This window comes from Fringilla coelebs (genome assembly GCF_963513975.1).
Source record: "Fringilla coelebs genome assembly, chromosome: 7".
Classification (NCBI taxonomy): domain Eukaryota; kingdom Metazoa; phylum Chordata; class Aves; order Passeriformes; family Fringillidae; genus Fringilla; species Fringilla coelebs.
In genome coordinates, this window is record NC_140035.1 from 35,529,611 (window position 1) to 35,553,568 (window position 23,958).

The following is a 23,958-nucleotide window of genomic DNA, read 5'->3' on the forward strand; positions in this document are numbered from 1 at the left end:
AAAATCCCACTCAATCTTTCCACTCCTTCACACTGATGATGACACCAGAAAGGAGGAAAGAAAACAAACCAAAAGCCATCACGCTAAATATGCAGTGTGAAATACATTTCTGCACTCAGCAATGCAATGAAGGCATGCTGTTGGCCCAGTTTTTATGTTAATCATTTGTAATATGCTCGTGAGTTTGCCTTTGGGAGGATGCCAGCAATGGGATGTGACAGCCATCCCAAATCAGAAGTCCCCACTAACCTGCTGAGGCTTTAGACATGCACGTGGTGCTCACCATTCCTTCCACACCCTCTGGTTTAGGAGGTAATCAACTCTCCTTTTGAGCTGCTGTGTCTCAGGGGAGGACATGCTTTATCCAAGCACATCAAGGCAGAGCTGTGAGTGCTGTGCTGATGTGTGGACTGAACCTGATGCTGCAGTTAATAAAGATGCTGCTGTTTGCTGACAGGTTTCAAAGGTGGCTGCATAATGCAAGGTAACTAATATGGAACAGCTGCTGTAGGCACCGTGGCTTTATGGGGAGTTAAGGCAGGAGTTGTTGCTCATGAATAACACAGGGGTCATCACCAACTGGATGTAAATGACTGCAACAGACCATAATCACTCTTGGCTGCTGCTGGGCTTTGCTGGCACAGTCCAGATCTATGGTGACATGCCTGGCCACTCACTGCAAAAGCAGGCAGGGACGGCAAGGCCAGACAGGAAGGGACTGTGATCCCCATGCTGTGCACTCACTGGGGATGTACCCACCACCATTGTCACTGGTGATTCTCACAGTGCACAGCACCAAATGTCACCTTGGAGGGCCTTGCAGGCCCACCAGAGAACAGCAAACTGCAGCAGAGCATCTCCTGCATTGATGCCTCTGGCTCCATCAGCCTGGGTACATTTATCTGATCCCTGGCTCTTCTCCTCTGGAGAACTTTTCATCTGAACCTCGCTGCGATGCAAGGGAGCTCTCCACAACATTTCCCAGCCGAGTCCCAGGTAGCTCATTTGAAGCCAAAATTACGGCTAAACAGTGTCCTCCAGTGGCCACACACTGCGGCAAAGCCTCCCATCCCTCCAGCCCTGAACACCCAGGGGAAACATCTCTCCACACCAGCACTTTGCTCTCCAAGAGCCTTTTCCCGGGAAGATTTCTGCATCACAGCTGGGATTGCCTTGCCCTGGAGCCTTCAACATGGGCCAGAGAAGAGCAGACTATGGGATGGCTGCAGCTGGCTGAGCTCCCAGGCCTGAAGTACAAGTAAGGAAGAGGGCAGCACATCATGGACACACTTACCCAGCTCATTTATCTGACTCAGGAGCTCAGCTGCATCCAAATCCACCATCAGCTTGATAAAAACCTGCACAAAGGGATTCTGCAGGGCATTCTATCAACAAGCAGAGAAAGACAAAGCATCAGTTTGACCAGAAGCTTCTTGAGCTCACTCACTGTTTAATTCTAAACCACAAGAGAGCAGCTGCCCTCACTGGGTATTTGCAGAGCCCCCTTCCTACTCCCTTCACTGTGCATCAGGATGGGGAAATGCCAGCAATGGGAATGTCATAGAGAGCTCTCTGAGTCCAAGTCAGTGCTGCTTTGAGTCAAGAAAGGATGTCTGCTGAGTCTCCACTAGGCACTAGAGTCCCACCAAAAAATCATGGATAATTTTAGTTATTCTAGAAGTAAATTTCCCTTGGGTCTGTTTTAAGTCCCGTGAACACAGCCAGTGCACAACGCGTAGGCAACCAAAACTTAACTTGGAGATCAGTACAGGTTTTTGTTTGGCTGAATATTTCATTATTTCACCAATGACTGCAATCAGCAGAGAATATTTAATTTTACTTTTGTATATTCTACTCAGGATTTTCTCTTGGTGCCATGGAAATTAGAATGAATTCCAGCCCCTAAAATTAACTGCTAATGCTTTTGGCTTCCAGGGATCTCATTTTTGTAAGAAAAGGAGACAATTTTTACTAGAGAGAATGGGAAACAAGTGTGTGTAACATTACAGTCTACTGCTTTCTGTATCCAAGCAAGGCTAGGCTTCTTAGGACAGGGAAAAAGAAATTTTATTTACATTCACTGAGGTACAAAACATCTTCTAGCTCTCATGTGTGTACCCAGAACTACATGCTTATTATAGATACTGCTTCATTTTCTGAAAAATTCATTTCTTGCCTGGTCTTGGCTGGCTGGATCAGTCCATCAAGCAGAAAGTTAATTTACAAACTGAAGAGTGTTCCCTGCTCATCTTAGCCCTCCAGCAGGCCCCAGCACAGCCAGGGTCAGGGAGCATATTACAAACAGTTCATTTGAGAAAGAGAATTTGCAGGGAAAGGTGAGTCAGGAGCATCTCTGTTAAAAGAGAATTTGCAGGGAAAGGTGAGTCAGGAGCATCTCTGTTAAAAGAGAATTTGCAGGGAAAGGTGAGTCAGGAGCATCTCTGTTAAGGGAACAGGCAGGCACAGAAACTGTGACGTCCAGGACAACCTGAGAGGGGTCTCCCCAGCTGACCTAGGATGTCCCTGGAACCCCAGTTTACTTCAGTGAACAAATCCATCCTCTCAGTTCCCTCCTGGAAAGAGGCAGAGGGGAGGTAGGAAGCCATACCTTGATCATTGGAACCGTCTGGTTTAACTTAGTCAGTGAATTCAGGATGACAGGAGACTGGTCCAGCCACTCCTGGGACTTTAGAGCTAACTCAGCCATCTGCTCCAGGGTTGCATTTGACTACAAAAGAAGCCCACAACATAAAAGAATTCATTTATTCATTACTTTACAGATTTTAACCAATAAATAAATCAATAAAACAGTTGAGATCAAATTTGTTTTCCTTAGGATTTTTCCTAGCATCCTCTCATTGTTTGGCAAAATACCCCTTAACACACTGAATTTATGCAATTACTTAAAAATATTATATTTAGAGCATGCCTTGAATATCTGCTTTCCTTCTGCCTCTGGTTTGCCTGTGAACTATCACTGGTTACAGCATTTGTCCTGGGAGACACATCTCTCCTACTGGCTGAAAATATGGGGGTGAAACTTGATAAGCTGAAGACCTTAAACAATTATTCTATAAATATTAGAGCAACAGCAGCTTCTGGAGGGAAGATTCAACCAAAGACAAAAGATGACTCATATGGCCACAGCAAGGCAAGTAGGAAAAGATAATTTGATGAATACTCCAAACAGTGAGAAAGCAGCCCTCTGCTTCCCAGGGAAACAAGCCTGTGCTAGATAAATTACAGCCCTGTGCAGTGGGTGTATCCTGGAGCAGAGCCATACCTTTCCCATGATTGCTCGAGTTTCTGGGGTATCTGGTGTGAAAAGGATCTTCCCAAGCACCATTGGTTTTAAGAAAGACCAAATCAAAGCTCCAGTGGGGGTCTTGACCAGGTCCAGGTAAAAGGATAAGCAAAATGGGGCTGCAAGGAGAGAAAAGCAAATAAATTGCAGAGAGAACAAACAGACCAGACACAAGAAAGCTGCCAGTGTGTTTTTTCTGCCTTCTGCCCAGTTTGTTGCTGTGGCCAGTGAATGACTTCAGGGCCCTCTTCACTGACTGATCTAATGCATCTTGACAAAAGCAATCCACCCCCAAGATCTCCTGTTGCTGAACTCAAGACAACAAGAGTCTCGCTGCTCAAGCCAACATTATCTGCTTGAAGGTTAAATGGAGTTTTGTGAACTCAGAGGAGCTAATAATGTCAGTACAGTCAGAAAAACTACACATCAAGAAAAAGCAGTGACCTGTCGAGCCCTAGGACCAGATCATCAACAAATGGGAGACAGGGCAGTGTCAAGCACTGCTCTGCTGCACAGGCAGTTTTCCCTTTGAACAATTATGGAAATAAACCACCAATAATTAGGGCAGTGCAGATCTTCAGCTACCATAAATAATGAGCACTTGCAGCCCTCAGAGACATATGGAGAATAGCTCAGCACTAGATCTGTCTGGAAATAGCAGAGTTCAGCTCTGAAACGTTTGTGCCCTAGGGAAAAGCCAGACTTACTGGAATCCTGAGGAATCCCATATTTCCTCATCAGCTTTTGGACATAGACATCCTCTGCATGAGAACTGTTGCTTATGGAGTCTCCAAAGTCTGGAAGCAAAGACTCAAAAAACAGGGGTGTGATCTCCTGGTTGCAGAGGACTTTTGACATGGATTTAAAAGTGCCATGTGTTATCCCAGAGTTGTTTGGTTTAAATAACGCCTGCAGAAAAGACAAAACAAATAAATCCTGCACACTGAAAGCACCCCCCTTGGTGAGAAATAACAGAATGAGAAGGAAAAGACTGAACATTTTAATACTGCTTTCTTATGAGAGGTTTGCATTTACAAAAACAGGAACTTTCCATGGAAATCATGCATTTTTTGCTTATGACAGAGGTGGCACATTTATTTCCAGGTATGACAGCCAATGTAGGAAATGCCTACAATGTGTACAGAGAAATTCCCTATAACGTGTGCCTGGTGACATTCACATACCTGGGTTACAACACAGATTTGTCACATGGATGTGCACATCACTGTCCCCATCCAGTCCATGGCTACACGTGGCTCTGCAATGTGCAGGCAGAATGATGACCATGGACAATTCCTGTCACTTGTGCTCACCTGGACTATGGATCAGAGATGGATTGGGCACTGTGCTGGATGGAGGCAGAGCACCCTGGAGTTACTGCAGCTGTCAGAGCAGTAATGGGTTTGTACTGAATGTTTTGGGCAGGCTTGAGGCTTTGGGTGTGATCTAAAGCTAAGGCAGTTTTTTGCTGCTGACTTTGGTGGGTTTTCACCATCTTCCAGTATTTTGCTGGAAATCCTCTCTCCTTTAAGACAATCTTGCTCCAAGTGTGTGCTCCCACAGCATGAGCACATGATGGTCCCATGCTCCAAATCAAAACTCTCCCAGGAAGGCAACATAGAATCACAGAATGGATTGGGTTGGAAGAGACCACAAAGCTCATCTCATTCCAACCTCCTGCCATGGGCAGGGACACCTGCCAGAAGCCCCATCCAGCTTGGTCTTGAACACTTCCAGAGATAAGTCTGATAGAGCTTTTCCTCAGATCACTGTTGCTTTGAAACAGAATCTATGGTTTAATGCATCTGTGGCTTCTAGGGTAAGAAATTACTGTGGAAACCATTCCAGTGGCATTTTGCCTCAATAGCATATGCAGACTATACATACCTTAGTCAGTGGCATTTTCCTGGACTGTTGGAGCTTTTTCAGGGAATTAATAGCTTGTAGCACTGGATCAATGCCAGATTCAACCTTGTGTCTGAAATATTTCATTTTTGTCAGAAGGCCTAACATCTTGTCCATGGGTTTCTGAAGTTCCTTGGGGAAAAGCATCTGCAAGAGGCAGGAAGGAAATCAATTATGATGAGCAGGAATCTGCATGCACAGGCATGCACACGCCCATATTGTGTTAACTCAAACATGAGCACTGTGGGATTTTCAAAACTGCAAGGAGGCTTTACAGAGTGGGTGTCCCATGGGAAATGAATGGGATTAGTATTCCTAAATCCCCAAGCACTTTTGCAAACCATTCACCTGAACATTACATAATCTAACAGTGTGTTTCCAAACACCTACAGTTGGGAAATATGTGTCATGTGCTGGCTGGGCTGTGACCAAATCTCCCATTTCACAGAGCACAGGTGTCAAACACCGCAAGTGACTTTTGACCTGAGCCCAAATTCACTGGCATTGTCATTTAACAACTTTTTTTTGCCCAGGATCATTCCTGTATTTTTAAATACATGCTCACTATTCACTTCTTTGTGAATGCTTTCTTAGATGCTGTTTCTGTAGCTGGGGAGGGTGGAAATTTCAATCTTTTAGTAACTTTATAGTTCCAAATAGATAGGGAAAAGATATTTTACAGGACTTTTTCCAGGACTTCCCTTTTCAGGGAATCAAAAAATTTGGCTCACTTTTGGGTCAGCTGGGAGTGTTCAAGAGGTTGTGACAGCACATAAAGGATACTAGCAGACAGGGAGGCATTTAGAGTAGGTCCAGTGCCTTTAAATGGGGTTTTCTGCTTTACACCAGCTGGGATTCTCATTTATATCCACGCTGTCACAGCATGGATATGCAATAAAAATTGCTGCATGAGCAAAGCCTGATCTTTGGCTTGTGTAAATCAGTGTAGCTTCTGGCCACTGCAATGATATTTTATAACCTTTCAGCCAGAGCGTGCAGCAAAGCCTGTAGAAAGCACTCTAAAAATCCAGCACTGACCTTGTATAAGAAATTGTAAAAGTCCAAGTGTCTCAGCAGGGTGACCCCAAGGAGGTAGGTCCTGCGAGTCCTCTCTGGCACAGGGAGGCTGCACAACTCCTGCACCACCACTTGCAGCTGTGGCTCAGTGGGATGGGCACTGCAGGACTCCAGCTGCAGCACCTGAGAGAGGAGCTGGGTGTGCACAAGGAAAAAGAGAATTGTTAGGGGTGCACTGCACGCTCCACCACACCTGGATTCATCTTGCCTGGCTGTTGTTCTTTCCACAGAGCCATATTTCAACCACCCAAGAACCAGAAAATGCTTGCCCATTACTCCTGCTCCCAGGGACAAATCCTAAGGACTGTGTTTTACTACCCGGCTTGCACAGTAGTAAAAGCTTTTGTGGCTTCAATTTCTCATTGACTGATGCATGTGAAGTTTGGAAAAGAGCACACTCTTTGGGGCCCAGTCTAGATGAGGTGGCTGGGAAGAGGAAAAGCATCTGGAGCTCTGCTTGCAGGAGCAGGAGGCTGAGGAAGGGGAGCTCATCTCTCATTCTGGGAGGGTATTTTTGGACCCTGAGTGTTCTCACACGTTGTGGTTACAAATGTACTTTTCCACCTGGACTGGGACAATCTCCCACTGACCAGGACCAACTGAAGACCCTGCTCAGCCCCCACTAGTGTGTCCCTGCTCCAGATCAGAGCCATCCCTCTCCAGGCAGTGCCTGGCTGCTGCCCAGCTCCTGGTGACAGCCAAAGGGACCATATGGCTCCCAGTCTCCAATGGCTGGGCTGACAACAGTGATGCTCCCACTGCATTCCTGGTGGCTATCCCAACCCATAACATGCTCTGCTGTCCTCTGTCTATCCCTGTGGGGTCATCTGTGCTGTCACACACCCAGTGACCTACTCAGCTGCATTCAGTAATAAATTATAGTTTTAATGGTCTGAGCAGTAGAAAGCAACAAGACCTCCCTAAAGGATAACAGCAAACTTACCTGACTGCTGTTTTCTGGGAAAGATGCTTCCAGAAGAGCATCAATGCTGGCTGTGGACATTCCTGTTGTGTTTCTGAGGTCCTCTTTGAGCTGGTCCACATTTTTAAACACATCTCTTAACTTTTCTGGAATGAACAGTCAAAGAACAATTGGTGTTACAGCTTTCTCCAGACACACAGCAAATCTCAAGCACACGGAGAAGACTTTATGTGAAGTATGGGAGCGTGGTACCTCACTGCTGATATGAAAAAAATCTAAAAAGACTTGGAACATACAGTCATTACTTCCTACATTTTACAGTCTGGTTTGTGGGCTGAAGTTATCACTTCTCAGGACAGCAAAATTCGCTTAGATGGAAAGACTTGGTGCTTTCTTTGTAAAGAAAACAAAGTGTGGTCTTGAACAGGCTCTAGAAATACCCCAGATAAAGGATCCCAAGGTCATGGTGTATGGGTATTTCTTTAATACCAGCTCTTCCTGGCAGTTAAGCAGTTCTGGGATTTCCAGCAGAAAGTGTGGTAGCAGTGGTGATGTTTACCAACATTGTAAAGAAAATACAGAAAAGTACCTTGCTTGCTGGAGTCTGTTAAACCCTCAGTGACGTTCAACATGGAATTCAAAGTAGCCACATACTGAGGAATCTCTTGAAAGAAAGCAATTTCTGGTACATTTTCTTGAAGCCTGAATTGGAAAAACAAAACAACAAACAAAACTGAGACTATAAAGAGAAGGCAAGAAATCATTTCATAAACAGAATACTAAAACAGTCTAGCTCAAAGGGAGAGCCTCACCACTTCAGCTGTGCCTGGATGTCTGCGGCATCCCCAATGAGGACATTCTGGAGCTCCTGGGAGATCCTCCTGTGACTCAGCACGTTGGTCACAAGCTGGCTGCTCAGCTCAGCAGCACGGAGGAGCTGCTCCTGAGACTGGCCTTGCTCACACAGCTCCCCAAAGGGAACCTCAGGCAGGTGGCAGAGCTGCTGGATGGACTGAAAGCTCTCATAGTCACACAGAAGTGCTGTCAGATCCTGAAGGCGAGAGATCTTCAAAGAACATTTTGAAAAAGAGGAAGACAAATGCACAAACACCAGTTAGATGACAGAATTATAAAAGGCAAGCTTTAAAGAGTCTAGCTGTCCTCTCCTTGGGACTAAGATTTTGAAATATATATATATATTTAATTCATTTAAAAGGTCTCCAATAGAACAGCTTGTGACAATCATTGTGTGAGCTTCTGGCAGACCTGGCTGGATCTAATAAACCTTGCAAACCTTAACATGTCATTTCCCCTCCCCAACACACTTAGACAGCAGTTCTCCATTGGACTTACCTGTTTATTAATTAATCTTCTCAGAGACCAAATAAATCTACCTTGCACAACAGGTTTAGCCTTTCAGATACCACCTGGTCATCTGCTGCAGCACAGGAAAGGGACTTGGCCAGAAGTCAGAGCTTCCTCATCTGCCAACCCGTGTAAAATTATAGCCCTTTGCTGTTATGGGCTTCCCTCTTGTCTGACATCATTATTTACATTATCAGGCTCTTATGGGAAGAATTATTTTCAGCTTTATGCCCTTAAGTACCTGTCACACTGAGGCTCATCATATTATTGTTACAGATATATTACACAGCAACAACATTGCACACTGGTGTATTTTTTTAAAAGGACTTTTAAATGCTATTTCTCATATGGAGCAATAGACTAAAGTGCATGCAAGCTATTAGTGCAGTCATGAATGCATGGGCTAAGAAGCATTTTATTCAAATGAGGCACTGCCAAACCCAAAGCTGGTGAGGGAACTCCATGAATCAATCCTGGTGCTGAATCTCAGAAGCCATTCTGGTGTTTTGTGACACCTGGGGCCAGAGGAGCAAGTGGGGACTTGACTCCAGCCACACTGGTGCTGGTACAGCTCCTTAGGCACAGCAGTGACCCAGTTAGTCAGGCTGCTAACTGCCAATTAGGAGTGCACAATTCCATGGATTTTCAGCAGGGCAGAGGTATCTAATCCCTATCTGTGCCTTTCAGAACTCCTCCCTACCTCCTCCTCAAGTGAAGCTGAGGCATTCTAGAATGACTGCAGCTCTGCAAGGTGCTTCAGGAAGTCTCAATATACTGAATTTTAAAACTAGTGGTGCACTGAGGAATATGCTGCCACTGGCCATCTCTGCAGTGCTCATCCTCCTGGGACAGCTGGTGGAAAACAGAGCCATCCTCTCCAGCACATGGGAGGACAGGAACACCTCTACCTTCTCTGAAAAATGGGTGTACACTCAGTAGGGACAGATAAAAGAACAAGTTCCTCAACCCAGTTTACAGGTGACCTTCAAATATAGGTAGCAGGCAGTACACAAGAGTTTCAGCCCTAGTTTTTATCAGCTGTTCTCTTAAGAAAACTTTTTTCCATACTCTGTTTTTCAAAACCACCATTGCACATTCATGTATCACGGCGGGATGTCCTTCAAGTCAGCATTTTAAGCAGACTCACTTTTAGCTTCAGGAGCTCTGGTATGGATGAATGTTTCTCAGAGGTATTATTTTGCATAAAAGAGTTCATTTTCAGATGAGTTTGCTTCAAAAGCAGTGTGATGTTTTCTGTGCAGGGGAAAAAAACAATAGTTACTCCAGACAAAAATGCCAGAAACTTCACAGAGGGAAATATCAGCACTTTTACTCTGAGACCAACTGAGCATTGCTATTTTCCACCAAACTCCTGTGGCTGAGGACCTCTGAAATCACAGAGCAAGGCCTAAACTGTAATCTGGGTTACAAGGGATTGAGTTCAAGTAGGTGCTCTGTTCCTAGTGAAATCCACCCCATCCTGGTAATAGGTGCACAGGTAAAACCTCTCGGGTGTTACAATAAGCACAAAAGATGAGTATCTATGTGAAATACCATGTTAACTCTCAGAAATAACTGCTGTCATATTACAGCTACATAAAGCTGTGAAGGGAAAGAGGTTTCTATTTGTAAGATTGCTTTGTCTGAGTGTCAGCAACCTGTCATCACACTGAAAAGAAGAGATGTGCCTTCTGGAGAGACTGGGATGGAAACTCATAATCCCAATGTGACATAAATAAAACCCCAGTCTGGCTTCCCCAGATCTCACAGCTCCAGTTAATTGCCAGCAGATAAAACCATGTAGCACCATTCCTTCCCACCATTAAGCAAAACACATTGCAGCTGAGGCCCCTCAGCATTAATGAAATCATGATCACCTGTCAATTCCCCATCTTCAGCTTCTGCAGAATTTATTAAACACATCAGGTAAGGGTTATAGCTGTTATTCGCTGTCACCTGCAAGATGGTGTTTTGAAATTCTAAAAACAGAAATCTGAAAAATAAGATAGGAATTTAAATCAGCTTCTCTTTCAAAAACAAGGTATGTATTAGTGAGCGACCTGTCAGCTGTGGATGCTGCTCCTCAGCAGAGTAAATAAGAATTCCAGATGAAAGCCATCTCTCCTAAGTGGGTACCCCCCCAGTTTTATTCCATCAGTTCTTTCTGCTGTTATTTCCCAAAGCTGTCATTCACTCTCAAAATAAGAAAACACACTTGAAAAGCTCACATCTATGTGATGGATGCATTACACAGATGGAAAGGCACACCTAGGTGAGACTGAGGATCAAAAACCAGAGAGTCATCCCACAAAGGAAGCTTTTCCCAAGAGCCTCCCACTGGTGGTAAGAATCCTTCAGGACTCTGTTCCACTGTGCATTGATACCTGCGCCAACACACAAAATTTTTTCTAAGTCTGAGTTTCAGCTGTACTTTCAACTCAAGGAGAAGTTTCCTCTTCTTCAATTTAACCCACATTATACATTGTGTCCTAAATTACAGTGATTGCAGGCTTAGGTTGTTCTACTGGAAGAAAATTCCATACTTCTCATGCTGGAATGAGAATGGTGGTCACAACCCATCCATGGAATTACAATACCCAAAGCCCAAACTCACTGTGTGATCAAGCTGGTTGGGGACAGTGTGTGGTCACTCAGAGTCCACGGCAGGGTCTTGTTGTAAAGGGTTTCTGCCACGACAGTGAAGTGATGAGCAACAATTTCAATCACACTGTCAAAACTGGTTTTGTTGGAGAGAGAAGCTGAGCTGGAACTTATATTGAATTCATTTAGCAGGCCAGGGATGTTCAGCCCGTTGAGAATGTAGAGGGCGGCTTCTGTGATTTCTAGAGCTGACAGATCACTGGCAGAGTCACTTGCCACTGCTTCCAACAGCCTTGCAAGGGAAGCTCCTTCAGCTGGATTCCTTTTGGTGCTGAGGAAGCTCTCATATACATTCCAGACACTTGTGTAGTAACTGCCTATGGTGAGGCTTTGCTGGAGCCTCTGCAGCAGCTTGTGGAGCTCATCCTGTGCCACACTGGAGAGCATGCTCAGGTTATTCCAGCCTGTGGCACTGTCAGAGGAATTCAGGGAGCTCAGCACCGTTTCATTCAGCAGGGCAGGAAGGAGCACGTTCAGAAGCTGGGATGGGGACACATCACCCACATCCTGGGCTGGCACGGGGCACGAGGCATCACCCTGCACCAGCCCCTCCGTGGCTGCACTCACAGCTCTCACCTTCTCCTGCAGCCACGAGTTTCCCAGCTCAGAGACAAGGTTTAACTTGGAGAGGAAACTCACAGACAAACGCAGAGCTCGGGTGAGGCACGACAGCTCCTTGGAAAATCTCTCCCTGCTGTTGTTGTAGGCAGCAGCAAACTCTGGGGACAGCTGCAGGTTGCTTATGGCCAGCTGGAACACCCTGGTAAAGGTCTCATTGCTCCCTGTCCCACCCTCCATGCCAAAGGAATCCAAGAGGGGCTTGCAGGGGCTCCTGCCTGAGGACTGCCTTAGAGTGGCATTTTCAAACAGCACCTCAAGGCCTATGTCAAGCAGATCTTCAAAGGAGCAGTTCTGGAGTGTTCTATGGCCATTGCTGCTGTGCTCAAGGAAAGGATCCAAGGTTGATCGCAAGAACTCCCAAATTTTTGCTTGTAGTGAAGAATTGTGCTGTGAGGGAGACTGGCTGAACTCCTGCAGCAGCAAACGTGAGAAATTATAGACAGTGTCCATTTTTTCCTCAAATGTTTTGTTTAAGTTGGTGTCATGAAGAACTTTCATTCCTGCTCCCCACATTTCCATCATTCTCTGGGTATAGTTACTGTAAGAATCAAGTAACAGGCTGAAAGATTCAAGTTCCCTGATGTTATACCTTTTCTGCAAACCTTTCAAAGTTAAGATACCTCTCTGCATGGCCTGCAAGTACATGGAGATGTTGTTTCCCCTGGAGACTTCTTCATCATACAGCTCAAAAATGGAAGATGCAAAGTTTAGCAGCTGCTTCAGTTCCTCACTGAAAGGAAGACTGGAGTAATTTTCCATTGTATTTAGCAGATTTTGCAGCATGTCCAGAAGTGACTGGGCAGTGAGACTGTCTGTATTACTCCAGTTCAATGACTGGAGACCTTCAGCAATGTGCCAGAAAGCATCAAGTTCATTTTCCTGCCTTCCAGGAGGGAGCTTCTGCATTAGCTTAGACAAAGAAGAGATCAGCAGATAATGATCACTGGTATTCACCTTTGCCATGGCACCAAGAAGTTCCTCAAGGGACAAAAGGTGTTCTGCAAAATTTTCAGAACTTTCAGGGGTCAACAAGAAGTCAGAAAATAATGATGACACTTTTTCATTTGTGCTGAGATACTTTTCAATGTCTTCAAGAGAGATTGCATCGAGTGCAAGCATTTTGATAACCTCCCATGCATTCTCTGCATTAAAATGAGTCTTGTTTAAAATTATCTCATTCCAAATTACTGCAGCCATAGTCAGAACATCTTGATTTTCTTTTCCATAGGAATTAGAGTAGAACAGTCCTTCATCACCTCCTTCATACAGAGGAAGTATTTCTTGAAACATTCTTTCCAAGTCCAGTGTATCATCTGTGGCAGAAGTTGAATTGAAAAAGAGTTTTAATGAACTATACAAATCACTCAGATCTGAGGATTCAATTGCTTCAGTAGAATTCTGAAAGATCTGATGGACCAATGCTTTTCCAGGAGCTACCCCAAAGTCCACAAGGATTAGAGCTTTCTTCATCATTTGCAGGAGTTCCACATATTGACCCACTTCTGTGAGGCTCCATTTGGAGGTCAGCAGGCTGCCAGTGGCGTGCCACAGCCGGGAGAAGTGTCCCCACTCGGGCTGCCTGGAGGCAGCTCTGCCCACCTGCAGCAGCTCGTAGAGACTGCTGTTCCTCATGGAAGCAAGTGCTGACAGGTGGGAAAACACAGGCAACCCATCCCAGTCTGCTGAGCTGCCAGAGGAATTCAGGGAGCTCAGCACTGTTTCATTCAGCAGGGCAGGAAGGAGCACGTTCAGAAGCTGGGATGGGGACACATCACCCACATCCTGGGCTGGCACAGGGCACGAGGCATCACCCTGCACCAGCCCCTCCGTGGCTGCACTCACAGCTCTCACCTTCTCCTGCAGCCACGAGTTTCCCAGCTCAGAGACAAGGTTTAACTTGGAGAGAAAACTCACAGACAAACGCAGAGCTCGGGTGAGGCACGACAGCTCCTTGGAAAAGCTCTCCCTGCTGTTGTTGTAGGCAGCAGCAAACTCTGGGGACAGCTGCAGGTTGCTTATGGCCAGCTGGAACACCCTGGTAAAGGTCTCATTGCTCCCTGTCCCACCCTCCACGCCCAAGGAATCCAAGAGGGGCTTGCAGGGGCTCCTGCCTGAGGACTCCCTTAGAGTGGCATTTTCAAACAGCACCTCAAGGCCTATGTCAAGCAGATCTTCAAAGGAGCAGTTCTGGAGTGTTCTATGGCCATTGCTGCTGTGCTCAAGGAAAGGACCCAAGGCTAAATGAAGGAACTCCCAAATTTTTGCCTGTAGTGAAGAATTGTGCTGTGAGGGAGACTGGCTGAACTCCTGCAGTAGAAGATGTGTTAAATTATAGATGGGGTTAATTATGTCTTCACTGAAACCTTCACTGGCACTTGAATAATGAAGGATTTTCATTCCTGTTCTCAGAAGCTCAGACAAGCTCTCCAAGGTTTTATTGTTAAAATTAAAGAAAAGATCTATAGATTTTAATGTACTGACATTATAATTCAGCTGTAAGTCTTTTAAGATGTACAACGTCTTCTGGATGGCTTGAGTGACTTGTGAGATATTGGCTACTCCAGAGCTTTCCCCAAACTCTTTAAACACCGCTGTTATGAACTCTGACAGCTGATCCAACTCTTCACTGAAGACACCACTTGATTTATTATTCAGCTTTTGCAAATGGCTGTTCAACACCTCCAAGAACTGCCCATAGGCGACGATGGCTGTGTTATTCCACCTCATGGATCTCAGCTTCTCCCCTATGCGCCAGTAGACGTTGAACTCATCCCACCAGGCCTCACCCATGGACTTCTCTACAGCCCTCATCAGCTCAAACACAGGCAGCAGGAGGTACTGATAACCTACATTTGTGCCCATTATTCTAAAAAACATCTTCTCAAGAGCTAGAAGCTGCTCTGGGAAGTTTCTGTAGGACTCAGGCTCAAGCAGATCATCAGAAAACACAGCTGGGATTTCTTGCAATCCATTCAAACGGTCTCTGAGACCTTCCAGAAGCGATGGCATGCTTGTGGAGAGCAACATATTGAGAGCATCCTTAGTTTTCAATGTACTAAAATTGGAATTACTTAGGAGAGCTGGATTCCAAAGCATTGTAGCTAATTTTAAAGCCCTCTGAATTTCTTTCCACTGGGTCATTGTATTGAAAATGGAAGTCCCATTAATGTCGCTCTGTAATTGCAGTGATGTGAAGTTATAGATTTCATCAATTATTTCCTTATTATATGGTTCCTTTAATTTATAATCATGGTGTGGATTCATTCCCAGTTCAAGAAATGCATACAATTTCTGTAATGTTTCATTCTTCAAATTTCTGAATAGATTTAAGCTTTTTAATTCATTTCTATTCATTTTTTCCTCAAAGCCTTTTAAACGATGTAGATGCTTTTGTATGGCTTCTAAATCATCTGAATTAATGGACCTCTTGGAGTGCTTTCCACCAATCTCTGGTGACTTTATTTTTCTGGAGGGGAACAAAAAAGTGTTTTAGTGAATATGAAATCAATGCAAGTGGAAATGTAAGGTGATTTTGAGCAAAGATCATAGATTTGAATTACACTGTTAGTAATATCCCTTTAGCTAATGCCTCACCTTAGAACTTCTTCCAATTCAGATTCTAAAGTGTGATTGTCTTTCCAGTGAACAAAGGAATTACAAATAGATCTGGTCACCCAACTTCTTTCTTTTTCTACAACAAAAACATGAAGAGCATGTTAGTGAAGATCATGTAATTCTGGAACCTGAAAAGTGCTATAATGGCAAATCTATTCAGGATAACATGCTCATATGAAGCCAGGCTCCTACCACAAGCCACAATATCCTGGTTACAAATCTGAGTTTTCTTTTGGGGTGTAACTCTTCCTGGCCTTTCAAGGGAAGCGAGGATGGCATCCTAGAAGTGACTTTCTGTGCTGAAATCATTCAGGAACAACTCAATGCTCCTGTGGTTTGGATCAGAGGTCTCCTCCTGCTTTAGGAGCACTTTGCTGTCAGTAATGCGGAGTAAGGTGGCCAAGTATTTATTATGGTTTCTTTCCCTTCATTTAGGGTTGCTTTTTTACTGCTCACACATAAGCTCTGTCTGCAGCATCATTTATGTTTCCCACAGCCATTTACACTCATCTTGATATTCCCATGTGTCCAATCCCCTCACCAGCCACTTTCCATTTCCATGTTTTCCCTTCTTGCACACCTCATCTTTCTTCTTACCCATCTCAACTTCCACAGTCTCCTCAAAACAAGTACAGAAGGGACTGCAATCCCCATCTGTCCCTTGTACCATTTAGTTCCCTTCCCTTGCCTGTTCCCAGACCCCCAGTTAGAGGGGGATATCTCTGCTGGAAGGGACAGGGATTTGAAGGAATGGCTCATCTGGATGTAAACAGCTCATTGTGCAGCCCCTGCCTTGCTGCACCAAGCTGAGTTAGACAGAGTCCACAACCAGAGGCAGATTTTGACATCACCCCCCAAAAAAAGCAAGTCAAGGTAAAATATTACTGCTCCCCATTTCCACTGAGGCTGCAAAGTCATGTTAATTCATTGTCTACTGACAGACCCAAGCCTTTTTTAGTTTTCCATTTGAAATGATGCATTTTATTGGCATTCGTAAAAAGCTGAAGGAAGAACCCATTATGCTGAGCCCTGAACAGTGTGCAGTCTGTATGGTTACTTATTAGCCTGCAGTTTGCTCCTCCTCAGCACCACAGGTTTTCAGCAGAGATATGACTCAGTGGAGGAGTCTTACCTTGCTCCAAGCAGTTCAGGGAAAGTGGAGAATCTGTAACCCCATTCTGAACAGTTTTGAATCTATCATCACTCACAAGAGATGCAGAGACATTCCAAGCTCCCAGCAAAACACTGAAGGAGGGGGGGGAAAAAAAGGAAAATAAATTGTGGTTACAGGTTTATATGCTCTAATAGGAAACAGCTGGAATACAGCCTATCATTCTTAAAATGTCTGACAGACAAGACATCACCCCTATTTTTAATTATTTGTTTGATCATGCACAAGATACAAACACCAGGGGCTTTGATGGGAAAGCCATGGTGGTGTATTAGCACAAACACACGTGTGGCACTCATTAGGTGCACTGTTTCAGAGTTATGTAAAATCTACAGGCCACTAAAACCCAGCCAGCAGGTCTCAGAAAACACCCAGGTGCCACACCAGCCATGTGATTCACTGCTGCAGAGGTATTTCCTCCTAAAAAACCCCAAGAATCAAGGAAACAAGGCTCCAGGGAGAGCAGGGATCCCAGGGGGGAAAAACATCTGTGGAAGGAAGAAGGGATCACAAATAATTGCTGCCATTTCCAATTCTCCTTCTTTCCTTTTTCATGCTGCAATAGCCAGGCTGACAGGGAAGCAAGGGATGTTTTCCAGTCTTAGGAAGGAACAAGCTGATAATCAGGCATACTGTATCACAGAGGAACTAATTTAAAGGACTGCCTGCTCAGGTGTGCAGGTTACTGAAAACTTCACTGTGATTTTTAGTCCCTTTTTCCTGTATAAAGAGCAACCTTCACTGTAGCTGTGGGGTCACTGAAATGCACCATCTCTCTCTAACCTGCCTCAGGTTCTGCAGGTGATACACAAAGAACCTGGCTGGGCTGATCTCAGTAGTGTGAATAAATACATACTGATCTGTGGGAACAGGCTGCTACTGAGAGCAGAGCACTGGGGATCTCTTCTCTCCTAATTTAACATAATGTCTCCATGCAGGCTTCGTGGGCTTGGTGCTCATCATTTTCATTCTGCAGATGTGCTTGTAAGAGTCTTAGAGGGGAAGAAACCCAGTTATAAATGACATATTTAGCTGAGCAATGGCAGAGCCAAGGAGGAGGCAGGCACAGACTTGCCAAAAACAGATGCACATCACGCAGATCAGAAGGCAGCAAACATGGAAACAAGTGCTGTTGCTGCCCTTTTATTTCAGTCTTGCAGGGCTTCTGCAGACTTTGGCTGTGGAGAAAAAGCTCAGCTTATATGCTTAGCTGAAAAACTATCTTACAGCAACAAACAGGAACATTTGTGAAATCAGTCTGCAGACCAGGCTTTTGTGAGTAATAAAATTCGCTGATAAACTTTCTATAGGATTCATGACTTGGAAGTTACAGTTTCACACTGGTGGTGTTTATCACTTGGTTCATACAGAAGCAACAATGAGCAAAAGTTCTTTTCTTCTATACCTTCATATTTCAACCACAAGAAAAAATTCCCTGTGCAGCACTTTTTTAGGAGTTCAGTCCTGCCTGAGTAAGAGACGTGGCCAGGCTCGCTAAGATGTGCTTTTGTAAGCATCATTAAAAGTACTATTTGTGCAATCTCTTTGCAATAACTCTTTACTCATGCATTTACAGTGCCAGATGCCAGGCATAAAAGCACTGCACAGTTCTGGTGATGAAATTCTATGTGCCTCTTTGTTGTGCCTATGATAACTTCGCCCAGCTCTGCAGCTGGAGAGCAGCACAGTAAATATTAATTCTCCCTGGGCACTCCAACAGGGCTGGTTCTTAGGCTGGGTTCTGCAAGCCAGTAAATGCAACCAAATGTAATAATCCTGTGACTGAAACAGCAGCATGAACAAAACACTTCTGAATAAAATTACAATTCTTGCCACACTGCTGTTGACTCCTTTAAGGATAAGGACATTACAGCTTACACATGGGTCTCACAATGCAGCATGGAAAATTACCTTAATATTTAATGTACAGATTTCTACGTGCAACACACCAGTGATCAAAAGTGAGTTCCTCTAAGTCTGGGTGCAACCAAAGTGGCAAAGCTTTTACAACTTCTTTTGGCATCTTAACCCAACTGCTCATGTATGCAAGATAAAAACAAAAAGCAGTCTGAAGACCCTCAGTTTCTTGGTGTCCTCCATGTACTGTAACAACTGGACTATCCAGAATATTCTATAGCAGGGTCAGTCACACATCCAGAAGATTATTTGGAACTGAGTCCCTTAATTTTCAGTAACTTGTGTCTTCTGGAGATCAGGGAGAGTTAAGCCAAACTACAGCCCAGGAAAGGGATTTCAAGGCTAAACTGCATCAAGTATTTCAGTACAGTTAAATAATGCAGTTAAGCCACCTCTGTTTTTCATATAACCACTGAGCAAGTACATAACTGGCAGTTTATTCTTCAAGTCAGATGTGTTAAAGGCCATATGGAAGAAAACCAGGCTCCCTCTCTTCTCTGATTTCTTGGGACCAGTCTTGAAAGATTAATCCAGCAGTAGATTAGGTAATCAGTTTCAAAAAACAACATTATGGCTCCCCTACAAGTAGAGAAGGGTGTTGAGGTGTTCCAAAACAAGCTGAACTTGGCTCTGTGCTTTTCTGGAAAGAAGCAGCTGGCTGCTTTCTTTATCCATCCAGGAGGGTTTTTCTTCCACCAAAGGCAGTGCTGGTGACTCATCAGCTTTTCTATCTGCCTAAGGGCATGACAGTGCCTCTAAGCAGGCTGGGAGAAAACTCAAGAGTTTATATCAAGTTCCCATTAAAAGAATGACACAAGAGTCACTGAAAAACAACACACTGCTCACAGTCCACAGACACCTTTAGAGCTGCATTAGCATGGAGATGCATCCTTCCCCAAACAAATCATGCTTTTAAGGTAACACCTTTCTTTCAAGAGTATAGGTGGTGTCCTTAGAGGTCAGTACACAAACCCACCAGCTTTTAGTGCTTCTCCTGCCAGTTTTCTGTTTTACCTGCTTGGATTCTGAAGGAAATTGACTATGTCTCGCAGCTGCATGTTGTCCTGAAACACATCTGGGGCCAGCAAAAGCAGGTGCCACAGGGAGGTGTCATTCTGCACTTGGGAGATGAGTGTCAGAAATGAGACCATTTCGTTGACAAAAGTCTCCTGGTACTCTGGGTTGTGCTGCACCTTAACAAATAAAAATGTAGGAAATTATTTAAGAACCAGAAGAAATTATTTAATAACCAGAAGCTTTACTGCCGGGGGCAACTTCTATGTCTTTCAGCTGGCACTGCACTTGCATGCAAGTCTGCAAACAATACATTCAAAGGACAGGTAATAACTGAGAGTGTGACTCTGTTTTACCTTCACACCCCAGGTAGTGCAATAAATTCTCTGTTCAGACAAGCCCTACGATTCACAATGTCCTAAAGAGTCCAAAGACTAGGAATACAAGAGAATTAATATCAATCCTAACCTTGGGAAATTAAAAAAAAAAAAAAAAAGAAGGTTTTATCTTTAAAGGATTAATTTGCTTTAATTATATTGCTTTCCTAAAGACAAGTACTGCTTCAATCATGAACTGTTGGATCAGATGCAGGAGTCACTGGATGAAGTTATACTGCTGAGGTAATACACAATTAAATTTATTGCCTTCCCAAGGTTTGAACACTCTTATTTACACCACATCCTCATGCTGTTCCATTGACCTGTCACCACAGCAGGGCAAACAAAGAGGAGAAGCAAGGCCCAGGCATGGTGAGAACCCTTAGTAGCCATGAGCTGATAGTGGATGACCCTTGGCTTTCCTGAATACTTTTCCATGTATTCAGCTTGGAGGTCCTTGGGCTAACCCATGCACAAGAATTCACTCAGCCTCACTGTGTCCTGCTTATACTTGGAGACAGAGATGAACAACTCCTGCCCACAAGGGGCTGTGTTGGAGGTCCAAACCCTGCCTGACCTGTGCGAACTGCCACAGCTCCCAGGGAAGATCCCAGGCACTCACCTGGGAGAGCTGAGTCCTGAACTCCTGGGCAAAGGACCCCAGAAGGGATGAGTTGGTGAAGCAGAAGGTGTGGTGGATGTTGGCTGCCATGCTCCCTGCCGAGGCACCGGGATGTGCCAGGTACCGAGACAAGACCTGGCACAGCAGGGCCCTGAGGCTCCCTGCACTGGAGTACTGGGGCTGGCTCTGAAAGAACAACAAACATTCAGGGTGGCTGGAAAGCAATATTGTGTTTGGGATGGTGCTAAATGCAGTGAGGAAACTTTTTTTAAGGGATAGCAGTAAATGAAAAGCACTGTGGTTACAGAGTAGACAGAATTCTAACAGCTGAACAGTTTCACTAAAATCCCTCAAATTCCTCATCTATTACAAAGAGAAATGTGTGCTTAAGTGTTTGTAGGCCTTGACACCAAACCACAAAAGCAGTGTCCACTACATTGTAACAAATTTCTATTACAAAGGAATAGGTTTGACAATTATCAAATGCCTACACAATAAACACACAGTGCCTCTAATGCCACTGCAGGACTAGCATGGGCAAATAAATATTTGAATGTCAAAGCCTGTGACATTGTATCTTTAAATTAATAAGAAAGAAAATATGCTGCAAACATCTTAACTCACACAAGTTTTGAACAAAGTATCTCAGGGTATTTCTTGCGTGTGATGATATTTTGTATTTCATGGTATTACGTCTCAAGGTTTGCCTGGTTTCTGCCTAGAGGATAAAAAACTCACCACAAAGCTTAAAAATCCACCCACAATCACTGTGTTTCCAAAATAAAGCTCATTCACATAATAGGCAGATCCTAAAGCTATAAAAGCTGTGTGTTGGTACTTGGAGCTTTTAATTCTTTAAATATGAGAATACACAAATTTTCATACTCAGCTATTATGCAAATACAGACTTACCTTCCCAAAACTGAAGATCTTGTTGAATGTGTGGGTGCTGGAAGTCAAGTTGGATGGTGATGAAACATTCTGAAGCTTTTTCTCTCCATGAGATACCAAATACCCAAAGGCTGCAATAAGAGTTTGAAACACTCTATTTTACTTATGGCTTTTAAAACCTCTTTGCTACATAGAACCAGGACACAGGACAGCTACCTACAGCTTTGGGTGCATTATCAAACTGTTTCCAAAGGTACAGCCAATAGCAACCTGTAAGTACTATAGAGTTTTTTCTGATATAATGAAATTCTGGATGACATTGTAACTTGTTATATGGGGCCATGACCTATCATTTAATTTTTTTTTAAATAAAATGTGGAACTGAGTTCCTCCCTGACCATCAGCATGAGTCAATAGTTCCCATAACTCTTCATTGATTTGCCTTTCCCCTCCCCACGCCTCTGCACTTGGTCCCTTTTGCATTCTGCCTTTTTCTGTCTGTGCACCACAGAGGGTGCTGGCAGGAATGCTAATTGGAACAGTGAATGGCTGGAGCAGAACAGGCAAATGCAAATCTGTAATCATTCATTTCATCGTGAGCTCCCCACAGAAAGGATTATCCATCATGACGCCTTGCAGATTGTACCAGCCATTACCATCAATAAATAATAATTGTAATGATTTTATGGAAACTTTCAGACTGAAAGTTCCTTCAGGAAAGAGAATCACATCAGAGGAGAACATCACCAACAATAAATATCCACTCTGGCACAGAAGACAACTTATTTGCTGGATAACTATGGATAAAAATCCATTTGAAAAAAAAAACATAAGCTGTTTATGGAGAATTTGTGGGTAGTAAAAGGGCAATATTCCATAAACAGCCAGGTCTCTAATTATTGTCCAATCAATCTGTGATCTTGCATTGCTCCAGTGAAACACAACCATCTAATCCTGGTTTCTTGGCCAAATTCCAAAGTCTTCTCTACAGCTGCTTGTGCTTGCTCCCAAGAATTTACACTAATGTCATGGCCATTGTCAGGTGCCTCCATGAAACACATAAATCATTTCAGCTGTGCTCTAAGAACTGTAGCTCTGTCCAGAGATCTTCAAAAGATCAGCCTTCAAAGAGCAGAACTTCCTGGAGCAGTGAGTAACCTACCCAGTGAAGCATTCCTGCTCTCAGGAACCTCTGCCCTCCATGGTGATGGCTGCCTGTCCTTGGCTACGCTGGATGAGCTCCTGCGTTTGCTGGGGGCAAAAAGAAAAGGAGAAAAAAGGAAAAAAAAGAAGAGACACTTGTAACAACTGCCAGAATTTCTTATAATTAACTTACTGCTTTAAATCAGAATGTGTCTATGGCTGGATTTCATGGCAGGTGTGTTGAAATCTGGGTTATGCAAAAGCCTGGTTCCTTCTGGAGGCCTGGCACGTATCTTGGGGAAGCAAAAGTACAGAACTCCATGGCTATAAAGTGTGTGGCCTTACCAAGAAATCCTTCCAGACAACAGGACCTTACTCATCCTTCCCAAACATTCCACTACAGGAGAAAAGGTTGCTGAGCTTGATTTTTGGACTTGGTTCCCTTTTATTAAGGGAAATTTCAAGCAACCTTACCATGCACACCTTGGTAAATGCCTCTAAGGAACAGAATCAAAGGGGAGAACCTTGCCCATTTTCTCTGCTGACCTCTGGTTATACATAGTTTTAGGGCAAGTTATAAAACAGCTTAACAAGAGCTTCAGTGAGTTGCACAATGGGAGAGGAGAAAACCAGCCTGGATTAGCTGAATATTACAAAACAATATATCCAGGTAGTGAAGGGCCACAGCTCAAACACTTTGTGACAAACTCACCAATGGGGATCCAGCACCCCTGAGGCAGAGCTGCACTTATTCATCTGGAGCCTTCCCCTTCCCAAGGAATCTTTTCCTGAGGTTTTAGACTCTGCTGCATTCTGCTAGTTATGCTGTGGCTACTTAATAGTTGGTCTTTTTCCTTGTAGAATACACCAAGGCTGACACTGAGCATGCCAAGGGAGGTATGGTCACATACCTATAATGATACCTCCCACAGACAATCTTGAGCATCAAGAGTGGTCAAGATGCTTGTTAATAACTCATGTTCTTGATATAAAATTCGGCCAAATCCTTTGGTTTTCATTTGGCAGGAAAAACCACTTATTTCCTAAACAGCTTTGCAGAAACCAAAAGCAGAAAGCAAGAAGGATTTGTAGCTATTCAAACCCATGGAAGACCTCCAGCTTTGGCACTAGAAGCTCCCATTTCTTCATTTCAATACCCCAAATGAGCCATTGTTTAACATGCCCAGGGAAAAACAATGACACTGAGGAACAGAGCTGTGAATCCAGGCATCCAGTCTCCATATGGCTTTGCCTTCCTTCCTTCCTCTCTTCTGCTGCATGACCTTGAATTTGATTAGCATTCACCTTGTGCAACTTCAAGTGCCCACATCCTCAGTTCTCCTTCCCACTCAT

General features: G+C 44.1%; 1 protein-coding gene across 1 annotated transcript in view; it reads right to left on the reverse strand.

Moving 5' to 3' along the window:
- ABCA12 (ATP binding cassette subfamily A member 12) overlaps positions 1-23,958 on the reverse strand; it is a gene marked incomplete at its 5' end in the record, with an annotated part of 78,417 nt that overhangs the window by 37,047 nt on the left and 17,412 nt on the right. Inside the window, 18 exons of the mRNA XM_084209738.1 lie at positions 1,295-1,385; positions 2,609-2,728; positions 3,284-3,423; positions 4,012-4,213; positions 5,192-5,356; positions 6,248-6,421; positions 7,230-7,354; positions 7,798-7,910; positions 8,021-8,274; positions 9,721-9,827; positions 10,451-10,566; positions 11,188-15,321; positions 15,450-15,546; positions 16,603-16,715; positions 19,573-19,751; positions 20,572-20,757; positions 21,484-21,593; positions 22,625-22,713. Of these exons, the coding sequence (XP_084065864.1) occupies positions 1,295-1,385; positions 2,609-2,728; positions 3,284-3,423; positions 4,012-4,213; positions 5,192-5,356; positions 6,248-6,421; positions 7,230-7,354; positions 7,798-7,910; positions 8,021-8,274; positions 9,721-9,827; positions 10,451-10,566; positions 11,188-15,321; positions 15,450-15,546; positions 16,603-16,715; positions 19,573-19,751; positions 20,572-20,757; positions 21,484-21,593; positions 22,625-22,713 (6,515 nt within the window). The remainder of the gene's footprint in view (positions 1-1,294; positions 1,386-2,608; positions 2,729-3,283; positions 3,424-4,011; positions 4,214-5,191; positions 5,357-6,247; positions 6,422-7,229; positions 7,355-7,797; positions 7,911-8,020; positions 8,275-9,720; positions 9,828-10,450; positions 10,567-11,187; positions 15,322-15,449; positions 15,547-16,602; positions 16,716-19,572; positions 19,752-20,571; positions 20,758-21,483; positions 21,594-22,624; positions 22,714-23,958) is intronic.